General features: G+C 43.2%; 1 protein-coding gene across 1 annotated transcript in view; it reads right to left on the bottom strand.

The window, feature by feature from the left end:
• The window catches only part of SH3RF3 (SH3 domain containing ring finger 3), a 224942-nt gene that overhangs the window by 18942 nt on the left and 182803 nt on the right, over positions 1–23197 (bottom strand). Inside the window, exons 6-9 of the mRNA XM_032442587.1 lie at positions 21444–21544; positions 17972–18142; positions 14584–14840; positions 10815–11119 (exon numbers count right to left, since the gene is read on the bottom strand). Coding sequence (XP_032298478.1) covers positions 10815–11119; positions 14584–14840; positions 17972–18142; positions 21444–21544 — 834 coding nt within the window. The remainder of the gene's footprint in view (positions 1–10814; positions 11120–14583; positions 14841–17971; positions 18143–21443; positions 21545–23197) is intronic.

Here is a 23197-nt window from a genome sequence, read left to right as displayed (position 1 = left end):
GAGTGAAGGAGAACCAATGATAGAATTCAGGATGTGCTTTGACATATTCCAGTCTTACACATACATGGCTTTGGCTCTCCCGATTCACAAAGGATGGATTTCATTTCAGAAACACGCAGTTAAGATCACATAGTCTTGCTCCATAATCTTATTAAATAAGAGCCAAGAGAGATATGTATTTTTATGGAAAGCAGAAACATGTGGGCAAAAGGTTTGGATTAGTGGAGGTCATCTTGTCCCTTGTCACTGATGAGTCTATTCCCTCTTGGTTGACATTGTTGTAGCAGCCACGCCACCTCAGGCTGTAATTTCAGCACTAATAGTTTTGGGGTGGTTGGCACTCAGAGGGAAGATTGCTTGTGGAAAATTCAGGCATCACAGCAGGTATATCTTTCTCTCAAAATCAATTCCCCACAGAAGGGAAAAGAGGTTGCCTGTGGACAATGAAAAATTGGCAGGATTTGTGTGTACCAGACACTGAAGTACATTATAGTGAAATAATTCCTACAAACAATTCACCGGTTCATAAAAGATGCATTTATCTCAAGACTGAGGAGACAGCTGAGACCAACAGAACTTATCACAGCCACAAGGACTCTGGCCCAGAGGCTACAAATACAAAAGCTCCTATTGCTTGGGCAACGTACTTCTGAAAATTAGAGCTAAGCTTTGCAATGCTTGGGCAAGGGGCAGGAAGGAGAGGGCCCTGATGGCTCCCAGGTGATCTGACATTGCAGAAGGGGTTTTGGACACAATCAAAGCCATGAACATGAATGTTTCTCTCTCTTGAAAGCTTGCCCTCCAGTTTTGGCAGCTCCCACAGCATCAAACTGGAGCATCCAAAAAGCACTATTCTTAGTGCATTCTGTATAGAAAAAAATCAGGTCTTGTCTGATCCAACATCCTCATGAACATCCTTTAGGTGAATGCCCTTTAAAAAATGAAGAAAGGTAACCAGAATCATTTTAAAGGATTGAAAAGTGGCTGTCAATGTCAGAAGGATGCCCAGGCATGTAAATGACAGTTTCTTTGATGAAGTAACCAAGGCACCATAGCTTTCCAAATGTCACAACACTTGGACTGCAATTAGTATTAAAGCTCTGTGGTAGTAAAAAGCTTGCTAGGAAAAGCCCCAGACTGCTGTAAAGCAAACAGAATGACCAGGATGCAAGTAGGGAAGGGGAGTCCATAGCAGGGGGGCCTTTTTCTCTTTTTGTGCTAAGTTCACTCAGTTTCATTCTACCATCCATCCTGTCTTCTTTTCCTTTGTCTGTTTTACCCAGTTTTTCATCTATGACGCATGACCTACAAGTATGACCATGTAATTAAATACAATCGAGTTAAACTGCTGGGCAATGAGGCAATGACGTCCGCTCCATGTTCTTACATGTGACCAGTGCACAAATAACTGGCAACAATAACAGGTATGCAGCACACTCCTCTTGCTCTATCAACTACTTGTCTGATAGAGGACAAAGTGACCTGAAATTGAAGGTGGATCATGCCAACTACCAGCAAAAATTGGGCAATTTTAAAACAGAAGCTTAAAAAACCTCTGTGAAGGCACTGGTGACATAGACCTCATATCTGAAAATGATAGAAAGTATAGAAAGATAAAATCACAGCTGAGCTGGAGCAGAAATGACAGCTTTGTCATAATAGTCTGTCTCACAGATGAAGTTGAGAAACCCTTTGCACAAGTCAAATATAAGTGCCAGAAGATTTCCCTTGACCATAGTGGTTGATCAAATCATGTTGCCTAAAGATTGACAGCCTTTCTTATTTTCATTTTAGCAAAACAATGTGGGTAAACATTGATTTTGAATCATCCTGTCCTCAGTTTGACCATAGCTGATTGCAACGTCTCTGCCTGTAAAGATAAGAGAATTAGTAGCCCATTAGTTAAAGCAATCATGAGTTCTAGTCAAGCCCCTATACTTATGATTACTATTGATGTATCTGACAGTCTTCCTGCAGTTGAGCAGACAATATGATGAGTATCTCCTATGGGTCTGTCCTTTCAGCTTCCACCTGCTAGGACAGCAATGTGTGTGTTTGAGGGATCCCTTCCAGGCTCGTGCTCTCTCTGTTTCAACTCAGCAGCATATGTAGAAGAAGTTAAACTGCAGACAGACAACCAGCTGCTGCCAGTTGCTTTGCAGTGTGTTCCAGGTGATGAATTGCTGTCAAATGGGAGAACATTTCAAACAGGTGCCAGCAGAGCTTGTCTTAGGCCCAGTGCTGTTCAATCTTGTCGTTAATTACGTGGTAAATGAGCCAGAGCCGCACTTCTAAAACCTGCAGCAGGCACTGAGTTAGTCTGCAAGCAGTTGAGAGGACAAATGAGAAGAATTCAGTACAATTTTCCTAAAATGGAGAAATGGCTTTAAAACAACGTGGTGAAATCTGGAAAGACAAACATGATGTGGAGCTGCCTGTAGGGGTAAATCAAATGCAGAGATGCAAAATGAGGACTGACCGGTAAGCCAGCAGCTCTGCAAAAAGGGAGTTTCAGGGAATCACAAGCAAGATGTAAGTCAAGATGCTGCTATGAAAAAGGCAAATGGCACCTGTACACACATTAACAAGCACTTTATATGTAAGCTATGGAAAGTTCTTACTTGATTCTGGTCACTACTAACAAAGTCTCAGCTGAACTCCACTCTGTAGCACTACTCTATCATACCCCAACAAGCTGCAGACAGTCCAGGGGAGAGCAGAAAGTACTATCAGAGACCTGGAGAACAGTACGTGTGAACAAAGGGTAGGAACTGAGCTCAGTTAGGCTGGGAGAAAGGGAAACTGCATCTAAGCCTGCCAAGCAGAAGTATCTGGTATAGACATAAAGCCTGTCCAGAAAAAATTAAGAAGTTGGAAAATCAGTTTTGTCTTTTATGTCCTGATCAAAGCCTGGGTTATGAGTTTCCCTCCCCACAGCAGGCACCGTCCTGTTGATAGGCTCTGCCTGCCTGACCTCACCCTCTGCTGTCTTGAAATTTATAATATGAAGAATAGCATAATGTGGTACAGGAGGGAATAGAGATCTCTGAAGTCATCAAAAAAGCCAGCAAGTTCCATTTTTAAATATGCCAGTTCTGAACTGATTGTGAACAGGGATTAAAAAACACAGTGCAGAAAATTTACTTTACTGTAAAATAAGTTGGCCGTGGACCCATATTAAATTACTTCTCTCCCTGGGGCATCTGGTGATGAAGCCCAATGCTGGTCTGCTGCTAGCGTGCTGAGTACAGTTTGAGGCGAATTAATATTTCAGCTTCTGTAGTCTTAACTTAAAGACATATATCGGTGAGTGTGAACCAAAGGAAATATATGTAAAATGTAAAAAGACGAGTTCTGTCTTTATAATTGTTATTTGTTTTCAAATGACTGACCACTTGACACCCAGTATTCACTGATTACAGGCAGCCTGCAGATCAAGTGTCTGAAAAACAGCTTCTGCATGGTGCGTTTTCTCAATTCCTGAGGACAGTCTTTTCTCTAGAGGGCATAATAACAGTATTTTTCTGTAGACCATCAGGGACAAGCACTGGCTCTACATCCTGACTTGGTCTGAAGGGAATTACTTGATGCATGAGACATTCAGACCAGAAGAAAAAAAAACACACAACTAGCATCAACAAGAAAACCCCAACAGACTGAATTTAAAATGGCTTTACTACTTGGCAAAATAAAAGTTGAGGACTGGTGAATCTTTCTGCTGCTGCTGCACAATGCAAAATAAACGAAAATGTAGGAAATAAGAAAAATACCCCTCTGCTACAACTTGGTTATGGCCTCAAGTTACATGATAAAACCAGAAACATGCTGCAGGTTATCTGCTCTCTGCTACAAAGTGCTGTTTCTACAGTGCTGATGTTGGACAGAAACTGCAATTTCATTTATTTATATGATTATTCTGACAGAGTTGGTTGAAGTATTTCTACATTGATCTTAGATGTTTTAACCTATCTACTAAGAGTAGTAATAGAGCAAAGAAAAATAAAGAAAAATACCAGTACCTCTGTGACCAAAAACATAGACTGGATCGATGGGCCAAGGTTAACAGCATGGGTTTCAATAGGGCTGAGTGTCAAGTCCTGCATTTTGGTCACAACAACCCCAGGCAACCCTACAGGCTTGGGGAGGAGTGGCTGGAAAGCTGAATGATGGAAAGGGACCTTGGTGTGCTGATGGACAGTCGGCTGAATACGAGCCAGCAGTGTGCCCAGGTGGCCAAGAAGGACAATGGCATCCAGGCTTGTATCAGGAATGGTATGGTGAGCAGGACTAGGGAAGTCATCCTGCCCCTGTACTCGGCATTGGTGAGGCCTCACCTCAAGTACTGTGTTCAGTTTTGGGCACCTCAGTAGAGAAAGGACATGGAGGCACTGGAGCAGGTCCAGAGAAGGGCAATGAGGCTTGTGAAGGGCTTAGAAAATCAACCCTATGAGGAGAGGCTGAGGGAACTGGGGCTGTTTAGTCTGGGGAAAAGGAGGCTGAGGGGAGACCTTATTGCTCTCTTTCAGTACCTGAAAGGTGCTTACAGTGAGAGTGGGACAAGTCTCTTCTCACTAGTGACAAGTGACTGGACAAGGGGAAATGGCCTCAGGTTGTGCCAGGGCAAGTTTAGGTTGGATATTAGGAAGCACTTCTTTACAGAAAGGGTAGTTAGGTACTGGAATAGGCTCCCCAGGGAGGTGATTGAATCGCCATTCCTGGTTGTGTTTAAGAGCCGTTTGGATGCGATGCTCAGGGATATGATTTAGCAGAGGGTTGTTAGGTAGGGCACTATGGTTAGACTGCGGTTAGACTTGATGACCTTTGAGATCTTTCCCAACCTGAGTAATTCTATGATTCTATGAAAAAGATAAACACAGACACTAAAAAGCTGATTACGGTCAGTTTTCACAGCAAAGTTCAAACTTTGTACCCATAACACAACTGTATTAGTGCTTGAGATATTTGTATCTCAGTGAACGATCTCTTGTCAGTTTAAGACTTGCTGGCTTGTAAATTCACAGTTGAAAAACCACTGGGGAAAGAAAATGGGACCTGAGTCTCTGAGATGCCACCAGCTCTGATGCACTGCAAGTTGCTTGCAGACTTGCACTGTCTTCAGGGCATCCGACTTTTTAGCGTGGCTTTCTACTGGAGCTGTTTGATGCTTGTTGGGAGCAATGGGGTGGTGTCAGGAACAGTTATTTTCACTCTGTGTTTTTAACCTGTGTGTGGGAATTGACATTAGGGATCATCAGGAGCCCACCTGCAGGGTGCTGTACCAAGGGTGCCGTAGCCTGAGGCAGAGAAGAGGAAAGTAATGGGACAAATGGAGAGTGGGGAAGACACATGCATACGCCTGCAGCCTTCTGTCTCCAGTGCTCCCATACATGCTCTTTCGTTCGTCAGCCCTACTCTTTTCTAAGAGTGCTAAGGATTCAGTAGAAACCTGTAGGTCCTGTGTGTTGTAAAATTAGGCTTCTCCAAGTGCCAGCACAACACTGCATCTTAGCATGCAAGCAGCTTCGCTTCCATTTAGGAGATAAAGTGAATTTCCTCTTGACACTAAAGCACTCTCCATCCTCGCCTCCCCTGGGTCTGCTTCCCCTTATGGCTGCAGAGTACAGCACAGAGCCACTCGAAACTGTGTAAGAGAAATCCACTGCAGCCACTTCAGAAATCCTGTGACAGTGCTACAAGGCTGATAAGCAGGGTGGAGAGAGGGGAGAGAAGAGGAAGAGCTCTCAGAGCCTGCTTGGCAGTAAAGCCAACACTTGAAATATCTGTGGGGAGTTTGAAAGCATTTCCTAACATCAAAAATGTGAAGAAGAAAAAGAAATTTTGATCAATGGCTTATTGCCCTTGATCTAAGCTAAAGAATCCTAGCCAGTCAGAAATAACAGAAATCTGTTTTATTGTAAAGCAGAAGTTTTCTATGTTTTGACAGCTGGGACTCGTGCTTTTGGCTGGGTTATCTGCCAGCCTTAAAATATTTATCAGTGAGTTGCCAGGCTTTTGTCCTTTCAAATTGAACACTAATGATGAAGGAGAAGGTGCTGGAGAGATATTAAGCATGAGCTCTCTTGCCCTAGAGCAGAACTCTGTGGCCTGAATTCACATGACCAGAAAAAGAGGTTTCCACTCTCTGGCCAAGTTTCTGGTGAATCACTTGCTGGTCACAGAGCCAAGATCTGCCTTCTGGAGCATGGGAAGCAGCAGTGCATCCGTGATAAATTCAGCCCCCTCTCCTTTGTTGAAAGGAAATGGATTAACAGTATGTATTCTGCACACAAGTCTTTAGAGAATTGGGCTAAAATATTCCAGATTAAAGAATTCCTCCTGAAGAATGAACTGGAAAACACATGCAACTGAAAAGTCAAATGTGATTCTGAAAATGATCAGTGAAATGGTGGTGGTGGTGGCCAGGACCAACTCAGATGTCTTACAGGCTACCCAAGCTAACCAGCTTCACAGAACTTATCCTTTGTCAGGCCCATTTTACATCGTTATTTCAATGTTGCTTCTTCCTGATGCTTTCTACATTTTGATGTACTTACCGTAAGAATTCAAACCAGACTCTTTTGCTCCTGTGCAATTTGTTCATTTTCATGTCCTGCTCTGCTTTCATTTAGTCACTTGGCTGTTATTCTACTTCATATTCATACAAATCTAGAGGCTCTCTTAGGTGAAGTGGCTACAAAGTGAAAAACATTAAATGATTTCATATCTACTAGGAAGATGGAATTTCTCTTCCAAAACTTCAGGGTCAGTCATATTGACTTTGTATTTGGAAAATCTACTTCCATCAACTCTGTTCCCAGCTGCCTTTATTCGTCCCAGGGTGACCACTATTTTTGTCATGTCATTTTCTATCCGCACAGTCCTTCCAAGTGTTCAGCACTCTACTTCTGAGACTGATCTTCCATTTTCCGGATAAGGAATTCAATTTCTCTCGTTGATGAGAAGTGATAACAAACTCCTCACTCAGGGACACGTTAAAATGAGAAGAAGTCACAACACAGACACTAACAGTAAATGAAAACTGAAGGTGCACTACCATGTAGAATCCCTTCCTTCAGGCGCTTTTAGTTTTACCGACTGATAGCTTAGCCACATGGCTTTAATGTGAAGTAAAGCTGAAGAGCATCTCAGAGTTTACGAAAACAACATTCTGAAGGGCCTACAGTCTGTAGTGCTACATAAAGTCAGGGTGGGTTACTAAGTGTGGGCTCTAGGCTGCAAACCAGGGAAGGCAGAGGGAAGTCTTGATAGAAAGGAGGAGAAGCAGAGGGAACTCTCTCTATTCATGTCCATACTGGCATGTAAAACAAGACCAAGCTTTAGGATCAAACCCTAGTCCACAACCACTCATCTCTGTGGGTTTGGCTCTCACCCAGGACAGTATAGGGGCAGAGCAAAGGCCATGCCATGTATCAAGACTGTTCTTGATGAATAGTCTGGATGAAGTCAGCCTATTTCTGATGGAGAAGAAAGCTTAGAAATGTGGAAGCCCTGTCTTGCCCTGCTTTATAATGTATTCCTTACATCAGGATCAGGCCAAACCGACCGTACCATTTGATGACTGCAGCTATTTTGAGCAGAACCAATATTTGAGAGTGTTAGTGGCACCAGTGAGAGGACGGACGTTAATTGGTTCAGTCTTCACATGCAAAACTCTCGTTGTGATTTGCTTATCCAGCCCCTCTTTGTATTCCAGCAACAAAGTTACTAACTTTAAAACCGCAAATAGATTTTTTATCTCAGCATAGTTATTAAAACCATTTCATTTTACACTGCCAACTTTCAAATGTTTCTTTATACACTGGCTAGGTAAAACAGTAAGGAGTTGGTGTAGCACAGTGATGAATTGATGACTTGCTCACTAGAGCAAGTTCTTATTTTCCTCTTAAGCAGATACCAGGCCAGACATTTTGGAAGAGCTTAATCAAAATCCTCATCAAAAGCCAAATGAGTGGATTTTAAAGAAAGTTTAATTACAGTGGTCTAACCACCCAGCATGATTTGCTTGATTTGATTAACGCAATGAGGAACACATTTAATGAGAAATGCATTAATTCATTCAAACAAGTGGTTTTAACAGAGGTATTAAGTATCGGCCCAGATTATGTACAGCAGAAACTATTATAGCAAAAATTGGCTGAGGTCAGAGCAGTAGTCATGCCGTAATTACAACCTCTCAGCCGTAAGCTGAACTTGTACAGTGCTTGTCATGATTGAAAAAGCAGGGCTCTCGACTTTAAAAAGCCCCCCAAATATAGGGCTTTGCTTCCATTCCACAGCTGGTCTCCATCCCTCGCTTTTGGATGTTCAGAAAATTCAGGAATTGGAATGGTATTTCTCTGAGTATCAGGTGGTTACACAAGCAGACATTATGAGCAAATGACAAAGCTGGAGCTCAGTGGGCTTCTGACACCACCCAAAGCCCTCAAGCAAACAGCCCGTTCCCCATTTTCATTCTCTTCTACCTCTCTCATGCCCTTGTCACTGGGGATTGTACTGGCAGCCCTTCTCTGCTGCTTGGCTGCATCTCCACACCTCTGCTATTGCCCTTCTCTCTCCTGTGCTGCCCTGGGCATGTTACCTCCTTGACTTCTGCCATGCGATGTCTGTATTCAGTCCCTGTTGGTTTTTCCTGCAGAGTCTGCTCTACCTCTGCGTGAGCTGCCTTTCCTGTTGCTTTGTACTGAGTCCATACAGCCCTGAAATGGCTTTGATTTAACAGCATGGTTGAGCAGTCTATAGTTGCACAGCACTATCTATTGCTTGGTCTTACCTCAGCTACCACCAGCAGCTTTGAAACTGCTCTCTCACAGGGCAGGAGGCTGGTTCCAGCATCCTCCTGGGATAAGTGCACACTGACAAGTGCAGATTGGCATGAAGGCCATGTTTTGCCTCTTGTTCATCTCCCATTTAAGTCAGCCCAACTGTGACAGTCAGACACTATTGTAAATCTGAACACAGGTGCCAACTTTAACCTGCAAGTTTGAAAATTCTGAGGAAGACTTTCAAAAAAATAAGCTGAAGTGGAAAAAAACACTTCTTACAACAGAACCATGACATCCAGTGGATCCTCAGAATGGCCATCCCAGAATATGCGCTTCTTCCTACATACTACATGAACACTGTACTACAGTGAACTCACACTGACAATCTGCGTGCAAATGAAAAACTCAGTTAACAACAGGAGAAGATTTCTCAGTACAGCCACTCTGCCTCTGATTGCTCAGCTCTCACTCTCCATTGAATCCTACAAAAGAAACTGCAAGGCCAAAAGTCAGGGTTAAAATCCAAAAAATGACTGGATACTAAAAAACACCAAATCCAACAGCAACGCTGATTTTCTGGCACGTTGCAATTTACCTCAGGCACTGCTTGCTAATCTCATTTTCTCAGGAGATAATTACCTGTGCATTTCTTCCACCCTGTGTTCGGTAGAGCTGAAGACCTTATTACGACTCCTCTTTCTAACATCCCCTCCGTTCCTTTCATCTTGAAGTACCTGACTGATTATTATAATGAAACTAAACTCAGACAAATTGCTTCCAGTCTTGGCTTATCTGGCAGTTTGCTAGTTATGTCCCTGCTTCTATATTTTGCCTCTCAACCTTGTCTGTTTTTTCCTCCTAACAGGTGTAGCAATAACATATATTACCTCTCTCCACAGATATTCCTTCCGAGTGTTATGGCTGCTCCCTGTATACCCCCAAACTTGCCTTGCCAGACTCCACTTTGGAAATACTGAGTGTGGTTCCAGATACGTCTCCAGTTCTTGATTCACAGATTCCTTTCTGAGTAGTAACATGGCTTTTAGTCTGGCACTATCCAAGCTCTCAACAGCTTCAAAGAGATATTTGGGTTTGATTTGGATTATGCAGAGAGTAGGAGCACAATTTAACTGGCCAAACATCAGTCATTATTTATAAAGGGAAAGGAAGCATCATTAGTTCAGACCTTCCTTAAATGAAAGTGAAATATGACATGGAGGAGATTCAGGAACATATTGCTCAATACAGTTGAGCACAGTTTTGTACCATTCTATACAGTCAGAGATTTAATATCACTTCTCTCCAGTACTTCCCAGGTACTGTACTGATCTTTGGCAATGCTCACTGTATTGAGGCAGTATATTATTTACTTCTCCTCTTTGTGAAGCTCAAAAATCTTCACTCTCCTTCCCTGCATTCAAATTCAGTATAGAATCATAGAATCATTAAGGATGGAAAAGACCTCTGAGATCATCTAGGTCAACTGCCAGGCCATCCCCACCATACCCAATGACCATGTCCCCCAGTGCCACATCCACACAGTTCTGGAACACCTCAAGGGACAGTGACTCCACACCCTCCCTGGGAAGCCTGTGCCAGGGCATAAAGGTGTAACCATCTGGGAACAGCTAACCAGAATCTTATGTAGAAACTCAACACAAATAAGCATAGGAAATTTTGGTGTGTCCCACATGGGCCTACACAATCGCATGCTAGCTTTAGGAAGTATTAAATATGCTACTACACAAAGCTCTGAAGCAACATGCAAACATGTGGGATATACAAGAAGGTATATTTGCAGGCCCTGGGACCTGGGACCCTGTTACAATATCTTTCCACAAACCTGTGAGAACTGGATGCTAGTTATCAGAACAAATAGACAAATTCAGCAGGAGAGCAGCTCTGCTCACTTATCTAGAGGGCAACATAAGAGCAGTACCAGGGAGGGGTGAGGAAAGGACAAAGCACAGAAACAACCCAAGGCACTGCAGGTGATTAAAACCCACTTCTGCCCGCAACAGCAGCCTTTACCTTCTCATTTTTCCTCTCCTCGGCCTTGCCAGCGGCGCTGGGACTAGCAGGGCCACCCAGGGGTCCGCCGCCTGCCTCGCCGTTGAGGTGGGCTGCGCTGACGTTGGGCGGTGTGATGGCAGCGGCTGCAGAGGTGAGGGGGATGAGGGGCCTGGCCCCCGGCGTGGGTGGCTGGTGGCTGTGCTGCGGGGAGATGGCAGAGTGAGGCCGGATGGTGGTGGCCGGCAGGCGGGAGGGTGAGCTGGGCGTCCGCAGAGGTGAAACTGTGGCGGTGGGACGTTCTGGCGCTGGCACAGGAGGGTGAGCTGTGAAGGGAGGTCAGAGCATGGTTAGGTCCCCACTGTGCTGCCAGACTCAGTGCTAAAAGGATGCTGGGGGCTGATGAAGACCTACAGCGCTTAGTCTGCACTGAGGATACCTGAGCCTGAAAGTGTTTTTGGCAAAATCCTAGAAATCCCTGAAATGCTAGGGGACAATAATGCACGGGGCCTAAAGGGTTAGCCTGCATGATCCATGATGACCTTGCAGAAGGCAATTACAAATGGAGGTCTATTGTTTCAGCCTTAACAAAAAGATCAGTGGCACAACACTGAGCTGTGCAAGATAAATTAAGCAGGAATTCACTAGAGACTTTCTAAGATCAGCCTCATCTCTGCCAGCAAGGTCCCTTAGAGACTGTGCAGTGCCTTTTAGTCTAGCTTGCCCTTATGAGCACACACTGGCTGTAACTGCTAGCAACCTGAACTGGTGCTCAGCTGTTTAATGGTGACCACAGCTCACTGCTGAGGCCACTTCTCCAGGGATCTGTGAGCCTGTTGTATGTCCCGTGTTTCAGAAACGTGACGAAGCTCCAGGTCCTTAACCACAGTGTTTTCTCTGACTTCCATATTGGTTGATCGCTTAGGTGTAATCTACAAACACTTCAGTTAGGTACAGAGCATAAGCTGTGTACACACTCAGACATTCCCCCATCTAAAAGATTCCATAGTAGAACTGACTGGCAAATATCCATTTCACAAATTATTTCAAGGTTCCATAATCTGATTTAGTTCTGCACGAGTGCAATATCTGAACATCTGAATACTTTTCTGAGCACAACCTATTGACCCTCTCAACAGTGGCCTCTTCTGCTGGCCAGGGCATCTACCTAGAATGTGAAAGCAGACAGTCTAGTCACTGGGCACTCACTTTGCTTTCCCTCTTGCTCCTGTTGCAGCTTTCCAGATAAAGTCCAGTAGAATTACGCTCATTCCCAACAAAAAGCTTTATTTCAACAATACAGATTTCTTTAACTGTGACAATTGTTCTGTGGATTCCTTACAAATTCACCTAAAGGATACATTTTAATGCGTGACCAAAAGCAGCCATTGGACTTCACTGAATCTATAACTAAGCAACAATTGCAGAACAACTCAAACCACTATTTTGTTGTTTCTATAGTTAGCAACAGCACCCATTACCAGGGATTAAAATGACAGGGAGTGTCATTTGTCTCACACTGACTATACCAGCTGTGTGCTTATGAGGTTGGGAGGAAATTTAATCCTTCAGCTTTATGCCATATAATGCTGGACCTGATGGGCAAGAGATCATCAGATTAGCACCTCTAAAGTTTCCATGTTTCTCCCTCGCAGGAACTCTATGACCCTACAACATTTCTTTTTGTTAATGTTGTTCATAGAAAACCAACAAAACTATCATTAACTGGTCTTAAACTTGCAGTGATTTTAGATGTAGCATGAGAAAGGGCCTAAAAGTTGTTTTTAGAGACTCCTTCAAGGCTGTTATTATCAGTAACCAATTCCTTTCTCCTTGGTTTACCAAGAACATGTATTGGAAAGTGCAATCCATTTCTGGAGAGAAACCACTGGTACCACTGGTTATCTTGAACTGATTATCTCCTGAGTTTCCTGTTTGAAGCTTGTGTAATGAGCAATCTCAGCTGCTAGAAATCTAATTTTCTGGGATGGTTAAGCTTGCAGGTTCAAGGTTTTGAACTACTGGTTGCAGAAAGGAATGGCTTTCATAAACCTGAAGGAAAATGGAATTTCACAGCACGTATCTGGATGTGGAAGACTAATTTGATAATTATATTAGGTACATTAATTCTTTCATATTGTCCTCATTGTTTATAAACTCAAAGGAATGAGAAAGCAAGAAAACCAGCAAAATACAAGACCTGAGAAAAATCAACAGTGAGCAAAGTTCCCACTTTTTTTTCCCCTGCAATTTCATCTTCTTACTGTTACAATGTATGGCTTTGCTCTGGGATCTCTGGATCTGGACTGTGCTGCATCCAACATGCTATTAATTAGCAAAGCTCACTGAAGGCTATTTTTGTTCTACACCGCTCATATTTCATTTTGGGTGTATTCCTACATTAGTGGCCTTGTGCAAAATTGATTTGTTACTCATACATATTGCAAGCCAACAGAAAACGTGATTTGAATACCGTGCCAGCCTGCTTCTCCTGGAAGGCTTTTCGAAAAGGGAATGTGCATTACCCTGTCCTGCAGGACTTTAGAGACCTTCTGGAGAGGCAGTGGTACACTGTATATCAGTCAGGACATCCATTATGAAGAAAAATACTTCAGGGGAGCTCACCTGCCTGTCCGCATTGGGCACAGGAGGCACTAGAAAGCTCCCAGAAGCTGAGGTGCCAGAGACTTTCTCCCTAAACACCCTGCAAGCCCTGCACAAGAAAGGACATTTCTGCCCTTGCACTGCAGGAGTAGAAGGCCTTTTGACAGTCTGTCTTGAGGGAAAAGCAACAGCCCTTTAAACTACACAAAAAGAGAATAAATAGGTTCTCCCCCAGTGTGACGTGGCTGGCATCTAAAGCCCTGCTGGTGTTTGCTGAGGAGAAGGAGCTTTCTCTGTTCCAGATTCAGATTCACGTGCATTTGATTACATTTTTCTTGTCTTTGGCCTAGACTGTGCAGGAAGTGAGATTAGATGGTCACAGTGGTTCCTTCTGGCTTCAAAAGGTATGAATCCGTGACTTGCACTACACTATATTGCTCTGACTTGCACTACACTATATTGCTCATTTGGGTTTGCTTCATTTTTATCAAAGATCTCAGTTTTCTGCAGTCACAGCCTTTGCTGATCTGCCTTTGTAAACACAGTGGCTCTCATCCCTATAAAATACCAGAAACAAAATGTTTTAAATTCTTCTGTGAAGTTCCACCACAGGATTTACTTTTACTTTATTCAACATCAGAGCTGCTTAACATCAGGGAAGGGGGAATAAATTGTGCTCCAGAAAATTGTGCCATACATCAAAAAGGAAACCCAGGAAGAACAGAGCCACCCTGTTGTGAGAAGCTCTTATTCTCGTTCCAAAAAGGTGGCAGTATTTTTCAGATCTCTCACTCTATCTCTAACACCGGTTCCCCTTCTGCCTAATAAATACCTTTCAGCCCTACGGCCCAATGAAATGATTCTTAATTTCAAGACACGCGTTCCTTGCTCTGTGATATGGGCAGTATTTCTCTGTCAGCGTGCCGACCTCACTTGGGACTGCTAATCTCCTTAGTATGCAGGGTGCTTGCTTTTGCTCAGATAAATTGAATAAATATTTGTAAACACCATAATCTATTTCACCTGTAGCAACAGAACAATCTGATAAACACAACGCGGTTCCCAGAGATCAATAGAAGCCTATAAATATTACAAGCAAGTAAAGCACACTCTATTCCACGCGGAGCTGTGCTGGTGAAAGCAGCTTGGGGAGGCTGGGGAAGCTCCCACAGGAACACGTACATACCCATCTGCATGGCGCTGCGGGTCTGGCTGGAGGGCTGCTGTGCCGAGTACCTCAGGCAGTTGTTCAGCTGTGGAGAGGATGCCTGTAGCTGGGGATGTGTTTGAGGAGTTGTGATGGGGACGGCTGGCCTGACAGCCGTGGCGGCAGCGACGGCGGCGTGCACGGCCCCGACGGGGTGGATGGATCCTGGGGCACCTTTTGAGGCCTGAGCTCCTGCGGCTGTGCTGGGTCTGGGCTGCCCGGCTCCCACTGGCACCCTGTGTGGAGATGGAGATCACAGACATTGATACCCAGGCACCAAGCTGATGGGCATCCCCACTTACTCAACATGGTACTCCCTCGGGTAATAAACTGAGCTTTATTTGTACCCTTACAGGACACAATAGGTATACCAGAAGACATTTTTGCCCCCTCATCCCATGCGAAGAAGTGTAGGGTGAAAACAGAAGATAACTTTTCCAACCAATTTTTTTCTTAAGCTACACTTCTGTCTATATAATTTCTACTGAAAATGCAAATCTAAGTACAGAAGAAATTATTATCTCCCAAATGTTGTTTTATGGGCCTGAAGCTATTTTACAGGCAATGATGAAGCAATAATTAAAACAGATCTTCCTTAGATCTTCCTTAGGACCAAGCCTGCATACAGCCTCACAGGTGGGAAACAAGTCAGAAAGCAGCAAATTGGTGTGTGGCTTCTGAAGGGGACTGAAAAGCAGCAGGCTTGGCAGGGGTGGGCAAGCCTGAGCTCTGGCTTTACCTGTGCAACCAGCCCTAGCTTAGACTTGCTATGGATACAGAAAAGGCAAGAGAGTGCAGCTGCCCTTACTGGGAAGGATATTCAGACAATAATTGGCCCCTCTTTTCCTGCTACCTTAAGCTGCATGTATAACTCTTCTCTCATCTGAATGACCATGAAGACCTCAGCAGGGAAGAACGAGGTCATGCAGTGAGTTCAGTCTAAATCACATCTCATTCTTCTTACCACGGAGCTAGAAACTTTCTGACTGGGGAAGGAGGACATCAATGGACAAATCTGCTTGCTGCTCAGCAAATCTTGCTGAGTTTCTTACTCAGGTTTCTGACTAATTTCCCAGCAGGAGACACTACAAAACAGAGGTATTGTTTTGTGCTGTTCTCCTCTACTTGGCTGCTCCATGTGCCAAGGGCTTCCGCCAGCAAAGGTCAGCGAAGGGGGATATGATGCAGAACAAATGAAGGAGGAAATGGAAATAAGACATTGTCAGGTGTGAGCGAAGGAGGAGGATATAACAGACAGGGTAAAAGACCAACATATGGGGGTGAGATTGGAAAAACTACTGGGATCCCAAGAAGTTGTGTGGGAGAGGCATGAAGAGGGAGTACGCTGAACAATCAGGCACAGTCCAGAGGATAAGACAGACTGGGGAACAAACCCCAAGAAAAGACTGGAGGGAGGAAAAGCCAAATATGAGTGAAATTCTGATAGAGAGGCCAAAGGACAGGTGGAAGATATGGTTAGAAGGTTCAGAAAACAGCTGTCTCCTCTGCCCCTTCTATTAAAAAAGAAAAACATAGGAGGAAAAACAACACTCTAGCATTGGTGTCATATGAAATCTAGACAGGGTTTACTTGGATTACATTTTGCTTCAAACACTTTTCATCAGACTTCAGGTAGGAAGAGTCTAGGAACCCCACCAGCTGGAAATCATGACTGTCTGTCATCTGCCTTAAGCTGGCAGAGTAGAAGCAAGGTTCAGCTTGATCTAGCTTGGCCATCTGTGCTAGATTGGGTTTGCCAGAAAAGGACACCTGGTAGTCCACTGAGGGCTGCCTTGGGCAAATATACACCAATAGGCACATAAACTTCATTTGTGACTGCAGCAGAGCTGGATGGAGGCTGGATATGGCAAATTTTCTCTGCTGCCCTTTGTATGTCAGTCTACCTGAAGGGGCTTGCCCTTTTCTCACCTTGCTTTCCTCACACGTGCTCTGACAGCTTGTAAATCTAGTTCACTGTTATTAAATTCACGGTCAACTTCTTTTTCTTGCTTTTTGTAAGGAGTGGCAGAAAACCATGTATGAATCTAACCCTCTGCTTTGCTGTCAAAATGAAGGGGAACAAAGCAAGTTTAAAGTGCAGCAAATAAGGTATTTTGTTGCTAGCAGTTTTTTCTTGCTGTTCTCGCTGACAGTGATTTACACAGGAACTTAATTAGCGCCCAGGATCATAAATATAATCATAAAGCTGCTTTTGGGCTTTGTGGAAAGGACTTTTGCCCTTCAGCACTTTTGTGTCTTGTTCTAGCTGTGACATGCTGCATTTAATAAAGTCTTGCTGATTCAGATCAACAACACTTCAGCACGAATCGCTTTACTAATTAAGAGCTGAAGAGACAAGAAGTGAAGGCTGCTGAGGGCCTCTATAAAATCAGGTAAATACATTTAGGTTGATGAGCAGTGAAGACCCCATGAAGTTATGATTTATTTATTTTTTTTAGCTAAAATGAAGTATTAGGACTTTCAAGAGGCTTAGTCATCATCATCTCATCTGGTGTTCATTTTGTTCTTGCTCAGATCACATATTACAGACTTCATATAAACCAAAGATGGAAGAAACCTGGACCAGTTTTTGAAGATCAGCACCCTCTGAGTGGTGGAGCACCTTTCTCTGCAGAAAAACAAAAGATGGGGGGATCGTGTGCCTATAGGAGGATGCAATGACAGTGTGTGAGATGAGTTCAATTTGCAAAGCCAGAGTTGCTCTAAAGGAATGATGAGCAAACACATGGCAGCATTTGTCTGCAAGGAGCATATGTGGTAAAGCAGCTGGGGACACCTGTGAACTTTCTCCTCAGATTTCAGACTACCTCAAAGCAGGCTATGGATCAGAAACACTTTGATTTCTTCTTCTCCAATACCTAACTCTGACAAATGGCTTTCTTCCCCATACATGCTATTCTTTCCTTTTCTCATCTCATGCAACAAAGGCAGTTAAAATGAAACAATTTGCTGAACTCTTCTATCACTTCTGAACTCTAATGTTTCAAACATTAGTCTTGTCCTAAATGATCCAAAAGCTCTGATTTCAGAAAAACTAAATCTTGGTGAGGAGCTACTACAAAGCAAGCCACAGGCATTCCTTGCTTTGTTTAGTCCTGCCACATGACCAGTAGTTATGAAACAATGCAAATGTTGTAAATGCTGTCACCTAAAGCAACTGTTCTGAGAGCGTGGAAAACTGATGCTTCACCAGCAAGTCATATTACCCAAGTCTGCAATGGACTAGAAAATTTTAGGTATGGGGAATGTGATTCAAAAGCAGAGCTGCCTTGTTTTCAGCATTCTCCAGACACTGAATCCTTCCTACCCTATCTCAGTCACCTCCACCTTGGCTGACAGTCCTCACCTGGAAACAGGTGTCACATAGTTCCCTGGGAAGACACCAGACATGCCGCTCCTCAGAGACGTCCCCTTGAACCAGCCATCCTGGCACTTCTCGATGACTCGGTACATCTCGCCCTTGCGGAGTTCCAGCTCATCAGTCTTCTGGGGTTTGTAGGCGTACAGGGCCAGGTAGCTGCAAGGAGAGGTCACACAAAGAAAACACACAGCTGACATCAGCCACCGCCTGTCCCAACTCAGCTCCAGCCCCGTGGAGCAGAAGGTGAGCAGATACACTGCTCTGAAGCGGTGTTTGAAACAGGGCATCATTACAGCACAAGGAACAAGGAATGGCAGAGACAGATCAGCTGTGTGCTGAGACAATAAGGGAATAGCAAATGAGATTAGAGGGAGGGGGTAATTTAGAGATTAGCAAGGCAAACTTCCCACATGGGGTGCAACTGAAGCAAAACACTGCCACAAAGCATCACTCAGCTCAAGAATTGAGTAGCAACCTCGGAAGAAGAAGCAGTTGCAATCAGTGCAACCACAACCCAGGCAGGAAGGCTTCTCAAGGTCTAACATCTGGATGAAGGATACATTCCTGTGCCTCAGGGTGTGAGCCATCTCTACTGTGGATTCTCAGAAGCAGCTTTTCTTATGGGTAGGCTACCTCTAAATGTTAAAGGCCGCTTTTCTTGCACTTTTCTCTGAGCTACTTATGCAGGCTAGTTTTAGAAACAACACACTGAACTGTTTTGATGTAGTTTGGTAATGATCTGTGTGCAAAGCAAAAAGTGACAGAGGCCGATGTAGCTCAGTGGTAGAATTTGGTTGTGGATGTTTTGTATGCAAGTATACTCAAATATTTAATGCCAGTCCCAGTACGTAGAGCCTTTTATTTATTTAATTACAGCTTTTATTTATTCCCTTTGTTTGGAATCTTTCTTTTTATCTCTCTTTTGTTCTTCCGCTGCTACTTCAGGGACGTGTCTAATGTTGTGAAATGACTACAACTTAAAGTCCCTGAAGGTATTATCTCTGCTTAGAGATATCCTTGTTGAAAATTAAGAATGATTGCTCGCACTTTGGGGAATAACAGAAAGTCTGGATAGGATAGCAAGAATGTACATGCAGAACAACACTTCCTTTGTAAACACCAATCTTTTTTGGTACTGTCACCTTTATACAAATGCATAATGGGATTTCTGGTGATTCTTGATCAAGGTTGTACAATGAGTTTTGGGTTTTCTTTTGTCTTTGTGCTTGACAGGTACAGAGAGATTAGGACAAATGGGGAAACACTTATGGGAAGTGCATTTACACTACAAAGTGCAGCAGAATGCAATTAGGCTCAGGGGTGGGTGAGAAGAGGTTTGCTGCCCAGCTTACAGTTGCAAACCAGAGAAATAATGAAAACTATAACCACTGTGATTTAAGACTTGCAGCCAATAAAAATGATACACGACTTTTTACATTTGCTTTCTAGGAAATACAATTGCTGAATCAATCCTGTTAGTTTTCCTGATTCTACTCCCTTATGTCACCAGCAGATTTCCTTATTTTGATTCTGAAGGCAGTAAATAAACAGCAGTAACGAGCAGAATATGAAATATTTGTTAACAGCTCCTTGGGGCATCCTTAGGCTGATGTGCCTGGCCATATTTACCATGTGCACGGGGTACAAAGACCTAATCAGAAACTATATTTCACTAATCAACAGATGGGAGAAACCATCCTGCACATTTTTTGCTTAAGTCTATATAATTAGGTGGTCCTGAGCAGATCTGATGTTGTTCACCTGAAGAAAAACATGAGGCTACATCAGAACTGCAGAACATTAAAGCATATCACCCTGACATGAAATAAGGTTACATGCTTCAGTGCTAATCCTTCAGCACAGAGCTCTGCAAGGACATAACTCAAAGTCCTGGGAACTGCACTCACTTGAGGGAGCAAAAAGCGTGGCTTCAACTTCTCCTTTTAAAATCACTGCTTAAATTTGGCTCATTTTCAGGAGCTAGGGGTAAATCAGGGGTCAAGGACAGAACATTTTAGATGGTAGCGGTCACTTAGCCCCTTTCCCAAAGGACTACATCTAATAATGTAATTTACAGGTTGAGATGCTGGAAGAAGATTCAGAGAAAAATGCCCTAATGTGGATTGTAGGCTGCTTTCTTTTGCATCTGTCTCCACCTCTCCTATGAGTTTCTTTCTATTCTTCTTTGCAAACTCCCCCAACTTGGTTCCCTAAAAATGTCCAAGAAAGAGCATGTGGCTCACAGTCTTGGCCTGGGAGAACAATCTGTGAGTCCAGTTATAATGCAAAACTCCCACAGCCCTGTCTAGTGCTGTGCTTCCCCAAGCCTAGTACAGCCTTCAGATAATGTTAACTCTTTGACTGGAGATTGGCTTGTCAATGTAAAATGTCTGAATGGATCATGAGGCTGCTTCTCAGGAGAGGTGACAAGAATGGAAGGGAGCAGAGGAGGGCTGCTGAGGCACAAGGGCAGAGGCATTGCCATAGAACTAGGAATTGGCCTGATTCAGCAACTAAATATCAGAAATACTGCTGACTGTGGCACCATTTGAAATAAACTTGCTCCATGGTGTGTCACACACACTTCAACTGGGTGTCTGTAGGGTGATGATGTGACATCTCTGTGGGGTACCCAGTGACGTGTAGTACCCCACAGGTGTGCAGGCCCTACATTGGTACCCAAGAACAATTTTTTCTTTGCTCTGCACCAATTTCACAGTTCTTCTTAAAGCAGATTTCCTACATTATTTTAGAAGGTAATTTCTGAATTCAGGTATTATTTTACCCATTAAAAAATAATATATATCTAAACTAAAATACTGGTATGCGTGTTTATGTGTCTATATAGTTCTACTGCTTACATGAAGCATGTGTGATCAGAGGAAAGGGTTGAGAAGTTTGACTATACAGGTACCAAATAAGCCAGTTGGACTGGAAGATATTTATTTGAACAAAAGCTATCATTCTGTTCTGTACCTAGTCAACTTTATGTTTTTCCACATGCTATATAGCAAGCTCACGTGCCCACGATACCCTTACACTTTACATGTCTGTTTGATGCCTTTGCTGATGGAAAAAAATGCAAATGGGTCATCTTTTTCTGGTTGATGATGAATGTACCAGATGTTTGATTACCTGGGACTACATCTTTCAGAGAGCTTTAGCTGAATGAAGGAGGAAGATTTGCCCTAGTTGAGAGGCATTCAATTTCCTTAACGGTGATTCATGTAGCTGTAATAAATATACCAAGAGACTAAAAGGGCTCACACAGAAAGGGAAGTCTTGCTTCTCACGATTCATTTTTCACCTTCATCAGAGGCTGAGTTGTGTAAGAAATTGTGGTATCTCTCTTCTCAGTGCTCCTGAGCTGAGATTCATGCAAGCAGATTTCAAACACATGTACACATGCACATGATTGGATACAAAGAGTAAGAAGTGAGACGAGCTGGCTGCTTACATATTGAGGGGGAGCTGGACCTTCGGTGGTATTCCCTGATCTCCAATTATTGCACTTGTCCTGGGACCAGCCACTGTGGCCGTTCCAATCGAGGAGGAATCCTGAAAATAGACAAGAACATGCAAGGATTAAGGTGAAGCTTGCCGTTACCTGGAACAGAAATGAAGGCACATCGTTTCTCAGTTCACAGACTTTCTACTTTCATAATGCTGCACTAAAATACCTTCTAGCCTTACACATTCTAGAAGCACATTTCTGACAGAGGGGATATTAGCTGATTAGCTGCATTTCTATGTACATGTCAGAGAAATTCAGATGTAATCCATGTGCAAACCTTAACTTTTAGGAAACAAAACTACTTGACTGCTCTGTAAAATCAGCTCAACACATACACGTCTGCAATAGTAGCTTTTTTTTGGTAAAGGTATCTTTTTTCCCTCAGCAGCTTGTTTTGTGTGTTTTTTTCTCAGTTTTAACTCCTTTGGTTAATAATTTATGGATCTATGGAGAAGAATATACTATTGCATTTCCAAAACATAGTTACATCTCTGTACATGGTTCTTGTCCTGAGAACATTCTCCTTACAACAGAGACAGGTGACAGCATAACCCAAAACAGGAGGACTTCTGAATGGAGAAACTATGCTCTACTTTTACCACAGCAAATAAACCTCCATTCTCGTACAGAGAACCGGGCAGGTACATTTTCCAGCTACTGATGTTGAAAGGCAAATCTAAGTGAAATAATTCCTCTTTCAAAATTTAACATTGAGCTAAAATATGTAGGGCAAACTCGTCTGAGTTGTCTCACCAAAGCTTCTATTCATCTATGTCAAAATAATGACAAAGGCTGCAGCAACAGATCTCTGCTTCAAATATATGGCAGAGCTAGACTGATGGGATGTGCAATAGTTTACCTGAGCAGAAGATACTTTTGTAAGTCCAGCCAAATGCTGGGTGCACATCCATAAGTAAAATGGATCTACGAATCCAAGATTTATGTACAAACTGCAGGTCCAGACAGAGCCTCTTCCATACAGCAAAGATTCTGAGCAGTACACAGACCTCCAGTGCAGCATTTTTCTTTCCAAATGCTATCTAACAAACAGTAAATTTTGGTCTATTTTAGGAACAGAAACACAAAGACATTTCTTTGCACTTACAAATGACACTGAATTAAACCAAGACACACATTGCTACTTAATTAAAGGATTTCAAGGTCACCTCATTCCAGAGAAGCCCACATAATTATTACAGTGTCATGTCTCGATATCTCATTGCTAATTTATATTGCTTTGCTGAATATTAACACAATATCATTAAGAAATCAAGCAGTGAAATATGAAGACTCTGCTCTGTGACTCCCCAGCTTTTGGCAACAGGCAGCAAGCTGTCTCCTCTCTCACCAACATCCGCACTCAATCATGAAGTTGTAGTGACAAGTACATCTCCTTTTTCTCATTACTTCCCCACTTTTTGGCTGCACATTCAAACAAGGAATATTCCAGGCAGCTCTTAGCCCTATGTGTAAAAGTAAGTATTCTTTCCAGTTCTGCAGCTAAGGCTCTATTAATTCTGCCTGTCACATCAGTGAGGTAGTAACAACCCACCCAAAAATGTGGGCATAGCTGGGGCATGATCCCTGACTTGTTTCGAGCTTGTTAGTGAGGAGGATACTGGGCAGAGAGACAGGGTACAAGTTTCACCCAACTAAGAAATCATCTGGAGCAAACTTCTTCACATTGTGCTACCAGC

This window comes from Coturnix japonica, chromosome 1, assembly GCF_001577835.2.
Source record: "Coturnix japonica isolate 7356 chromosome 1, Coturnix japonica 2.1, whole genome shotgun sequence".
Lineage (NCBI taxonomy): Eukaryota > Metazoa > Chordata > Aves > Galliformes > Phasianidae > Coturnix > Coturnix japonica.
The sequence above is the reverse complement of the archived record's forward strand: the minus strand, read 5'-3'. Positions and strand labels throughout refer to the sequence as shown.